We start from the raw sequence: 11,133 nt of genomic DNA, 5'->3' as shown, positions 1-11,133 counted from the left end.
CTGCCATTAACTTCTCCTCAGATGTTGCTGCACCCCTGTAAGACATTGTTGTCTTGAACTTCTGCAGGATAGGGACCATCCTGTACGTTCCTGTTTCCTCAGAGTCCTGATCGTCCTGGATGATAACTCTGGTAGAGCTGCCGTGATAACGCCGGCACATTCTCACGTGGATTCTCAGTATTTTGGTGGGCAGGGTGTGGAGTAAGGGAGATACGGAATGCAGGTGCTTTGGTCCTGATCCAGTCATCCTCCAAACATGCGTGTGTCAGTGAGAAACCCAAGGGGATTATTTGTATGGATAAGGACTGGGCACGTGTAAAGGATGTTCAGGGAAGCCCCAGAACTCATCCCAAGATGTGCACATGCACAGAGCACTGGCACGGTCCAGTTAAATGCACACTTCATGATTTGTGTTCATTTGTCGTTTAGTGCTTTTTTTCCCCCTCTGTGAGATGGGGGCTGAGAGTCTTTCCAAGGTTTTGCTTTTTGGTTTGTTTTATAATTTTAAATTTGTTTTCATTTTGCAATGTAAATTGATGGTGTGGAAGAGATGAGTGAAAAGCTTTTAGACAGACTTTCTAAGCGTAGGCTTGAAAGTTGTAGTTTTCCTCCATTTACACTTCAATGATTTGTGTTTCATTTCGTTAAAATGTACTGCTAATTTGTTTTAAGACCTGGCAATGTATTGTGAGGAGCAGCTGAGGGCACTGGGGGTGTTTAGTCTGGAGAAGAGGAGGCTCAGGGCAGACCTCATTGCTCTCTGCAACTGCCTGAAAGGAAGGTGTGGGGAGCTGGGGGTCGGCCTCTTCTCACAGGTAACCAGTGATAGGACTAGAGGGAATGGCGTCGAGTTGTGCCAGGGGAGGCTCAGGTTGGAAATGAGGAGACATTTCTTCTCAGAAGGAGCAGTCAGGCGTTGGGACGGGGTGCCCAGGGAGGTGGTGGAGTCACCGAACCTGGGGGTGTTCAAGGAGAGGTTGGACGTGGTGCTTAGGGACAGGGTTTGGTGGGCGATATTGGTGGTAGGGGATGGTTGGACCAGATGGCCCTGAAGCTCTTTTCAAACTTTAATGATTCTAGGATTCTGTGATTCCACCATTTTCCTGCGGCTCCTTCTCCTCCCCAGGTGCCCGGGGTCGCGGCGGCGGGGCCGCCCCCTCCCTGCCCCCCTTTCCCCCACTCCCCCGTGTTTGGGTTTGCGAACCCAAGCGCCGTCCTGACCCTCCCGCGACCCCAAAGCAGCCGTTTTTGGGGCGGGGAAAGGAGGAACACCGGCTTTTAGAGGGGCACGGCGGGGCCGCCACCACAGCGGGCACCATGGGCGAAGCGCAGCCGGGGGAGCCGCGTCCATCCCCGGACAGCCCGGGGCCGGCGGAGGAGCTGCAGAAACCCCCTTATTCCTACGTGGCTCTCATCGCCATGGCCATCCGGGCCAGCCCGGAGCAGCGGCTACCCCTGAGGGGCATCTACGCCTACATCGCGAGCCGCTTCCCCTACTACCGCTGCGGCCCCAAGGGCTGGCAGAACAGCGTCCGTCACAACCTCAGCCTCAACCCCTGCTTCCTCCGCCTGCCTCCTCGTCACGGCCCCGCCGCTCCCCGCCGGGGCGGCGAGTGGGCCCTGGACCCGGCCTTCCACGACATGTTCCCGGGGGGCGACTACCGCCGCCGCCGCCGCCGGCCCCAGCCGCCTCCGAGCGCCACCGCCGCCGCCCCGAGGCCTCCGGCGCCGCTCCCCGGGTGTCCCTGCTCGCCTCTGCCCGCCTGGGCCCCGCCGTGGGGCCCGGGGCCGAAGCCGCCTGTGCCCGCCTGGGGCCCCCCCTGGTGCCCGGGGCCGCCGCCGCCGCCGCCCGGGCCCCTCCCGGAGCTGGGCCCTTGCTGCTTTCTGACCGCCCGTACGGACCCGCCGCAGCCCTGAGCGCCCCTCCGAGCCCCGAAAGTTGGAGATAAAGGGGATTTTAATTTAAAAAAAAAAAAAAAAGGGGCCTCGGCTGAGTGAGGGGGGAATGGGGCTGGAAGGGGCTGTGCTGGAGCTGTGCGCTCGGGGGGTTGTTGACGTGTAGGTGCCTTGTGTCAGTGCTCTGTTGGGAGAAGGGAATTGCGTTACCTGAAGCGACTCGTCAGTTTGGATTATTATTTTTATTATTATTATTTATTTATGATTTTGTTGTGATTTGTCAGTTCGGTGTATTGTTTTTAAAAATTTATTTGTGATTTTGTTGTTTGAACCTGCAAGCCTGAAGGGGTGCTGCGGAGCTTGCGCGAACTAATTTGTATGTTGTGTTGTCTTCCTCAGTCTGGAAATACATGAAGAGCCATGAAGTACCAGTCCTTGTAGGAGTGAAGCTTGGTTACATGCAGAAAAAGCATTTATTCAAGTGTCCTTAAACTCATTTTTGAGCTTTTCTTTCATATTTTTTTATATATATAATGTATTTTTCTTCTTTGTGGAAAAAAACAACTTTAATACTGCGAATGATGTGTATTTTTCATTTATGTGAAACTTTATTGCTGGGAATCTTACTGTTACGTATTTAAAGCAGAGCTATATGGGGTTTTACATACAGTCAAGAGTTATTTTATACTGTTTCTTGTTACAGATGTTTACATTTATTCTTGACATGTTTCTTATAAATAATGCACTAATTATAAGGGTATTTTCCTCTTGATTTCAGAGGAATACTTCCTGTATTATCGCCTCAAGATGACCATCAGGGACAAAGCGTGCTTCTAAAAAGATTTGTATGTTTAAGTTTGTTAATGAAGAGTTCAAATACTGTTATGAGTGCTGCAGAGCAGCACTTTGTTACATGTTGTATTTTATGACTTGTTTAATAAGCACTACCTTGTAAGCGTTCATGGCTTCAGAAAGTACTTGAAGTAATTTGACAGGTTTTTGCTCATCCTTAAAAAAAAATGCAACTTAAACCCAGTTTTGTAGTTTGTATTTTATATTTTCCTGTATTTAAGAAGAGTTTCTAACATTGTCTTTAAATTCTAACAATACAATGTCAATAAAATGCTGGAAATACTGTTAAATTCATCTGGGGCAACGTCACTGAGGTTGTTCTTACAGAAGTCCAACATATTAAAGATATTGCAGTTTAATTATTTTCTAGATAATTTTTTGTTTTCTTTTAGTCTTGTTTTTCTTGTAGCTCCTAATAATCTTCCACATTTAACTGCTTGCAGGCTATATTTGGCTATAAAATCAATATAGTGCCCAAAGTGGAACGCAGGTATCTAAGAGTTGTTGCATCTTGAAGCTGGTGGTAAGTCTGTATGTATGTAAAACAAAGACTTCTAGGGTTTTCGTTTTAAATATATATATTCATATATATGTTATATATGTTTAGAGAAGTTTTATGTCCCCTATGGTTAGTGGATATATGAATCATACACATATGTGTGGCTACCTGTATGTTCTAGTTTCACCTGAAACTTCTACAGAGAAATAATGTTGATTAAATTATCCTTTCCATTTCATGAGGGTGCAGATACTGTGTTGTTGTCTTGGTGAGGCTCCGGTTCCACAGGGGCTGCTATGAGCAGACTTCAGTCTTTGATTTCTTAAGGCTTCCTCACAGCTAAATTCACCAGTGTGCCAGTGCCTTTGAGCAATGGATAAAAAGCTGTATGTGAAGCATGAAATGCTGAGTGTCACTGTAGGCAGGAGAGGCTGTGAAACAAAATGCAATATATCAGGTAGAGCATAAGAAAGTGGTCTGAAGTTTCCAGTTAAACCCTATTTTAAGATTAACATCTGGAATAAAAGGCCACAGGAGTTCTGTGCACCAAGAAATATAATGTTATCAAGTTATATGTGGCAGTTACAGATGCAGGAATTTTACGTTGGTTCAGCTCTTGATTGTCATCTCACTTACAAATACACAGGTATCTCAAGCTTTTGAGGACGTGCAGAAGAGTAAAGGGCTTTGTGTTCTCTTCCCAGTGGGTGCATGTGTCGTGCTGGTCCTTTGTTACCTTTAGCAGCCTGTTTCAGTCGGTAAGTGATGTATTTGCCAGCACTTCATTGGTTCCACAGCTTTTCCATTTGTGTGTGCCACTAGATGGTGCATTTGCTCCAGCATACCAAGTCTAGGGGGATCGTTTTAGCAAGGCTGAAATTGGTCTTTGGTGAAGGATTGCATCTCCATCCCTTCTAGAAAATGAAGCAATGAGGATGTGTAGGAGCAGTGTCAAAGGAAGATGGGAATGAGAGTTCAACTGCCTTTTGCAACTGTAGTGCTTTCTCCTGCTTGCACCCTCCCAGCAGCAGAGCACAGGTGTGCACAGATAAATGCCACAGTCCCACAGGCACAGAGTCAGGCAGGTCTCTTGCAGGGATTTCATGGTGTGATTGCCACAGAGAGTGAATCACCTTTTCTAACTGGCTCCCTTCTCCAGCGGTTCCTTCAATTGTCAGCAGAGATGGTCTCTTCCAAGGAGTGTTTTGGAGCTTTTAGATGAAGTCCTTTCTCTGAATCACTTTTTATAGGAGCATTTCTTCTCATCGGTTATTTACAAGTTCAAACCAAAAAGCTTTAGAGCCTGGGAAGACTTGCAGTCGGCAAAGAGAGGTGCTGGGAATCCCCCTCAGTCTTGCTCAGACACTCACACACTCGTGCTGTGGCTGGAATAGGAAACTGCAGTGCTGGCTGCATTTAGACCAGGGAGATTGTTCAGGGTTTGCATGGCTTTTCTAGCAGCTCAGAAGTACTGGGGCCTCTCCTGTGTTTTGCATCCCTCCAGCAGCAGAGGCTCTTACTGGTGATCCTCTTTCTCTTGGGTTTGTGACTGAGTTTAGAAAACTTGACCTCTGCTTATTTTTCTTCAAGTTTCTTCTTTGGTCAACATTCTTATAGGTTTTATAAATAAACCCCAGCACAGCGTATCCCTTTGCAAGCAATACAGAGTCTTTGAAAATGGCTAAGAAAATAGTACGTTCCCCTTTCCCACCAGTAGACATCAGGCTGTTGAATTCTTTTCCATTGTGTTGTCTCACATCTGTCTTGGCTTATTTCCCTCCTTGGGTTTAGCAACTAAAGTAATGGTTTTGTGTGTCATTAACAGTGGAAAAGAAGGAGGATTCACTCATGCACGGTGCTGAATCAGTACAGATGTAAGACTTTTAATTGTCAAAATCCAAAGTAGTTACAGAAACACCGGCCAAAGCTGGCTTTTGAACATGGTTTTTTTTTTTCTTTCTTTTCTTTGTTGCATCACCAGGATTCTTGTGACATTGATTCTTTTCCTTTTGTTTTATCCTGTTAATTGGTTGACGAAAAATGGAAGTGGTTGTGTGTAGAGGTAACATTGGAAATACCTTGTACAAAATGGAAGTCGCAGTGTCCCCTCGTTTATCAGGGGGTTTGCTTGGCCTTTCTCTTCCTTGCTGCAGTGTTTTTGCCCCTAACTGTTGCTTCCTCATCTCCACCCTTTTAATCTTTCAGCCTTGTGTAAAAGAATGAAAAGATAAGGGCGAGAGCAATGGAGGCTTCTGCAAAATAGGAACCTTTTGTCAGAAGCTGCCAACAGAGGGTGGGTTGGGAGAGCTGTGAGTGCTGAGAGCCACGGGCAAGGTGACCTCTTCAATAGGGAGCTGTGACTTGGGCAGGCTGTTCCTTAAACAGTCAGGTTTTATGGGCATGAAAATGACGCTGAGAGCTGTTTGGGTACAGCAGGTCATAGATGAAGTCAACAGATTGTAGAGTGGTCCACAGGAGATATGTGAAGCTGGCAGTCTGAAACCTCGGGAATAAGAGGATTGCGTATTTTTCCTTGAAGTTTACAGCTTAAAATGGGTGCAGAGCTGCCTGTGGGGTTGTGTTGGTTTTGACCTGTTCCTTTTACTCTGTGGCCCTGGTACTTTCAGAGCAAGAATGATTTTGCATTACCTCCCAAAGCCAGCCAGGGACCAAGAAAGACCCATCCAAGCTACGAAGAGAGTGATGCTTTCAAAAGCAGCCCATATCTGTTAGTGGCCTACTGCAGAAGCTCTAAAATGGACAAATGGGCAGCAGTTGAGTCTCAGATCTCCCCTTCTTCAAAAATCCCTCTTTGGCCTCCAAGAGTTGTGGTGAAATTTGTTGGAGGAGGGAAGGGGAAGAAAGGATCAATCCCAGTTCCCGGGGGAACGAGGGCAACAAGGGAGCTCTGGGAGGGAGATGTGCAGGATCGTGCCTTGTCTGCAGGGAGGTAAATACAGCTCCCACAGCTCTGATGCTCTGGGTGTCCTGCACCCCCTGCAATCTGCTTTCCGCTTCAGCCTCCCCACAGCATGGCCTCCCAAAGAGGAAAGTGCAGAAGTGGGAGCCGTTCGTGCTCCATCCTGCCTTTTCTGCCGCACGGGAGTGGGCAGCAGGTGCTAGGACTTGTGCCGACAGCGCAGCAGACGTACAAGGAGCCCCCGATACCCCACAGCCTATGGCTTTGTCTGGCTCTCTTGACACCAGCTACACTCCCACCTCCTTCCCTTGAGACCTGCCGAGCAGAGAAGCACTTCCCTCCACGCTGCTGGATTTCCCCTCCCGCAGTGGCTCTCTGGCCATGCGGCTCCGTAACCAGTTTCCCGTCAAGAGCAAGCACGGCGTTTCTCACCCAAAGCGTGGCCTGTGGTAAGGGGGTGGGAAGGGAAGAGGGGGTGGGGTGTGTGTGTGTGGGGGGAGCTGTTGCTGCTGCAGTTTCGTGCCTCAATCTGTATTCTCTCTCTCCTCTGCATGGCTTCCTGTTTTTTCACACCACTGCTCTTTGAAACAACAAGCTGCAAGGGAGGACGGGGTGGAGGTTAGAAGGCTGGAAGAAGCCGCCGGTGATGCTTGCAAGAGATCTGGAGCTGGCTCTGGAATAGGCACCACGTGCTTACGTGTTTCTCTGGGTGAGATCCTGCTGCTGTGTACCAGAGAAGCAGCTCTCTGAGGGAGGTGATGCTGTGGTACACACGTGCTCTGCAGAAATTCATTGCTCAGCTTGGTGTGACTGCAGCAGAACCGTCCGGGCACTATCCTCTTTGGCAGTTGTCTTCCCGAGTTGCTCTTGGATGGACAGAACTAGAATTTGCCCTATGCTTTGGCATCCTGGGATAGTCAGAGGTAGTCAGTGTCAGAATAATGCTGAAAGATGAACCACCAGTGCTGAATCCTGCAGCATTTGGGTTTTTATGTTAGAAAAAAAATGCAGCCCAGTGTGCAAAATGAGCAAGCGTCTTGTTTGAACATTTACAGGTTGCCTTACCACGACCTCGGGCAGTTAGCAGCTTGTACAAAGGCTGGACAATGGCAAACTGCTCAGAGAAGGGATTCCCAAACTGCGAGCCAGGCAGCAATTCCTAACAGTTAGCAAAAACCTGAAAATTGTGAGACTTGTGGTTTTCAGATTGGTATTCACAGCATACCAAGAAGTTGCATTAGGAACTCTGCTGTCGGTGTAATTCCTCTCTTTACTGTTACTCTCCTACCAGAAGGGGAAATGGTATGTTGGACCATCAAAGAAGGCAAAGCGTGAAAAAAAGGTATTTCTAGGACATCTCTTGGATGAAGGAACTGCACCATGAGGTGTCCTGCTCGAGTCAGCCCTTAGCAGCGTCCTTTCCTGAACAGGGCTCCTTACCAACGTTGTTTGAAAACATTTTTTTTTGTTTCCCACAGATTTAACATCTGTAAGTCTCTACTCACTCTGGTGAAATCCATAATTCATCTTCAGTAGGTGAATAACCTGTAGGGCTGAGGAAGTTGCTGTACCATATGGTACCAGTAATACCACGTTCACTTTGGTATCTGATCTGCGTTCTTGCTCGATGCCACGCGCCCTAGAGAAAGGTACAAGCAGTCCTGCGCTTAAGTCAGTGCGACTGGTGTAGAACGAGAGGCTATTTTTCTTGTGAAATCAGTGTTGCTGCTTTGTCTGGCAGTGAGTCAAAAGATAAATTCTTTAGAAGCTAAAAAATGGTGAGGTACGGAGCTAGATGGCTGCAGATAACTGGCTCAAGGCACAGCGCATACGTATGGGTTTTTCTGAGCCACTGCTTTTACTCGTGACATCAGACCCTCGGTTTGCTCACATGATGCTAAGTGACTTTGAATGCAGCTCCTGTGGGTGATGGCTACAGAGTCCAGAGGAAGGTAAATAGAGGACTGAGTCTCAAAGGCGTGTTCTGGCGATGGCTTCCCTCTGCAGGAGGCGGATGGGGCAGCCAACTGAGCACAGCTGCTTGTGGAGTTCCTTGTTTGCCAGACAGTGCTGGAGGAAGGAGATGAAAAATGAGGAAAATTGCATCAATTACTGAGCCTTGTAAAAATAATTAGCAAGACAACAGCAGGCAAATGGGCGGGAATGAAGGAGAAAAACAGCTGCCAAAGCGTGGACAGATAGGACTCAATTGGAGATAGAAAAGGAAGGGGAATTGAATAAGATGCCCCTTTAATCAGCTGCTGGGGAGAGAGGTGGAAAATTAACCTATGAGCTTGGCATGCAGATTAGAGCAGGGCAAGGATGGAAGGGACATCACCTTTAAATCGCCCACCCTTGGCTCCCATCAGACTCCTGCAGATAAATGCCATTGCCATGGCTCGATCTCAACTACTGTTACTGGTGGTACCCGCTCTGACCAATGATACAAGGAGAGGCAGAAGCAGCTTGTGCAAATGTTTGCTAAGCAAGAGAAGGGTTGCCTGCTTTTCTGCCTCTGATCTGGACTGTAAAGGAGCTGGCCAGCCTGCTGGTAGTGCTGGTTCCCAAATGACAGGAACAGGCTTCCATTAAGATTTAATTTTCTTCTCTTCTTTACAGTTCCCTCCAGAGGCGCCAGCAGCTGTATGAATGATTCTTGCACTGTAATGCTGTGGTCTGTGCTTTGTGGGCCGAGGTGTCTACTGCGATACAAGGCTGCAGTTAATCAGATTTATCAGGGAGTCTAGAGGCTGAGTGCAGACTGTGTGCTGAATGTGACTTTGTCACTGGAGCTTTCGTGGTGATGCCCATTCATGTCTTTCAGATTAATTCCTGGAGTCATTATCTTCCTGGATTTGTGTCTCACCACATCTCCCAGGTACATCTGCCTAGGATCTAGCAGAAGTTCTCTCCTCCTCCTGGAGAGCTGCATCTGTCTGGTCTCTCACTGGGCTCTATACAATCTCCTGCAGAGATCTGTTCCTACATAACCTGAGCAGATTTTTCGTAAGCTTGCAGGTAACGTAAAAGCTGCAGCTGTGTTGTACTTTAAAGGAAACAGCCCATCAGCGGGCGATTCCCACTTCTCCCACCAGAACATTGTTCTTCACTTAGGGCAACAGCTAGAATGGGTGGAAAAGCACTGTAGGGTGAAGATCCGTTGCAGCCAGATGACTTCTGAGCACTTGTAATGTGGAGAACTGCAGATCTGCTCCCTTCCTTAGGGAGAATCAACTGCACGTATGTAGCAGAGGGTGACTCAGTCACTGGCGATAAGATCTAACAGATGTATCTTCACTGAAGTAAATAAACAAGTATCAGCATAAAATTGATGGCCATCTTTACTAGAGCTCTGCTGCCTCTCTGTAATGGAAAGTTTCAGGGAAACTTTGGGGGAATTTGCACACATGCAATCAGGGCTGCTGACTCCTCATTCACAGCAGAGAAAAACATCGTGTTCAGAATCAGTTCTGCTGTGCTTTTTTTTTTTTTGCCTTTTTTTTCTTCATGTCCTCTTCCTCTATTTTTTTTCTGTGACATAAGAGAATCGGTGTGAACAGCTTTATTTTTCTGATATAAGAGATCCCAAGGGAGTAAATAGGGAGTACCACTGGACAATTCATACTCAGTGTCTCTCCTGATGCTGTCAGCATGCAGGAAGACCACTTTCCCCTGAAGCCAGATGGTTTAAGCATTGTTCAGGGGGCTCTGCTCACTCTTTGCTAATTCACGTGTGGGCAGAACTGCCAGGACACGCTTGCCCACACGAGCTTGTAGCTACAAGGGCTCCAAAGCAGAGCCAAGGCAGCAGGCACAACCATCTATCGACAAGCTGGAGATGCTGACCATCAAGAAAGTGAAGAAAAAATTCATCAAGGTTTGATTGTCCCGTGGGTGGCCATTTGCTCTCTCTAGAGTTCCTGAAGGGGAAGACTTTGCCCTGTGAGCGCTCTTTTCTGTGCAAGTTTTTTAGGTGTTCTCATCTTTATTTCTTTATTTCCTTGCAGCATAGCAGGATTTCGAATGCCATTATTTGTTGTCACCTGTGAACGGAGTAGACTTGGAGCTGCCTTCCCTTCTAGCAGGACCTCACAAAAGAGGTTCAAGCAAGAGGAGTAGGAAGAAATGCAGTGATGCTCTGGATTGCGCTGTGTATCCCATCACTACCGAACATGCTCGTGGTGTCTGTTTCGAGAGAGGAAGGAAGACAAAGGTTGGGTGAAGACAGGAGCCTGGGGGGGACAAGAGCTCAGCCATACTGGGAAGTGCAACCAGATGCAGGTACTTGTGCATCCCTCCTCTTGCAAGTCTCTGTGGCTCTGATTCAGCAGTAGAAAAACAAGATCAGGTGTGGATTTTGAGGGGTTGTTTGCCTTATTTATTTATTTATTTATTTATCTATTTTGCCATTTGCTGATCTGAAGTTTGTCACACGGCTATTTAGGTAGACACAGGGAGAAGCACGCTGGTGTTTTGCAAGCAGAAAGCAGCCTCCATTCCCCCCGCCTCCCGACACGGGGAATTCACTGGCAGAGTGCACGGGAATAAGCGGCAGCAATCGATAGCAGACTGAAGGAAGAGAGAAATGGTGAATGAATAATGCACGTGGAGGAGTAGTCGGGGCACGACCTGCTAGCACCGCATGGCCCGTAAGTGGGTGCTGTGGCTGGGGCTGTAATGGCGCGTTATTAAAAGCCCATATGGCTTCATCGGGAGCTGTGTGTTGTGGAAGGGCGTTCGTCTGGCTCCGGGGTGGGAGCTGGTGCGAGACGAGGGCAGCAGGCTGGGAAATGGCACAGAAAGAGAAATGTTTCTGCAAAAGGAGAAGTCTGAGGAGGAGGAAGGATGTATTTTTAGTGTCGAAGAGCTTGTGAATTTCTTTTGCTTTTGCCACAAAAGGGATCACGTGTGCAGTAGCTAGGTGTATTTTTGTTGGGGGCTTTTGGGGCTGGGGAGGAAACATCTT

At 47.8% G+C, this 11,133-nt stretch overlaps 2 protein-coding genes across 4 annotated transcripts in view; both read left to right on the top strand.

Annotated features, from left to right (window-relative positions):
* Window positions 1-74: 74 nt before the first annotated feature.
* LOC125183183 (forkhead box protein E3-like) lies at window positions 75-9,647 on the top strand. Its single transcript, XM_066982105.1, has 4 exons — window positions 75-2,741; window positions 3,192-3,271; window positions 3,894-6,616; window positions 6,763-9,647. The coding sequence occupies exon 1, from the start codon at window positions 1,318-1,320 to the stop codon at window positions 1,915-1,917; it is 600 nt and encodes a 199-aa protein (XP_066838206.1). The 5' UTR covers window positions 75-1,317; the 3' UTR covers window positions 1,918-2,741; window positions 3,192-3,271; window positions 3,894-6,616; window positions 6,763-9,647.
* A 310-nt stretch (window positions 9,648-9,957) lies between these two features.
* Window positions 9,958-11,133, top strand: part of PIK3CD (phosphatidylinositol-4,5-bisphosphate 3-kinase catalytic subunit delta) — a 44,096-nt gene continuing 42,920 nt past the window's right edge. For all 3 annotated transcript variants that reach the window (XM_066982089.1, XM_066982088.1, XM_066982087.1), the window contains exons 1-3: window positions 9,958-10,044; window positions 10,175-10,515; window positions 10,612-10,816. The gene's annotated coding sequence lies outside the window, so the exon portion shown is untranslated. The remainder of the gene's footprint in view (window positions 10,045-10,174; window positions 10,516-10,611; window positions 10,817-11,133) is intronic.

The sequence above is a fragment of the Anser cygnoides genome, chromosome 23, assembly GCF_040182565.1.
Source record: "Anser cygnoides isolate HZ-2024a breed goose chromosome 23, Taihu_goose_T2T_genome, whole genome shotgun sequence".
Classification (NCBI taxonomy): Eukaryota; Metazoa; Chordata; class Aves; order Anseriformes; family Anatidae; genus Anser; species Anser cygnoides.
This window is presented reverse-complemented; position numbering and strand designations above follow the sequence as displayed.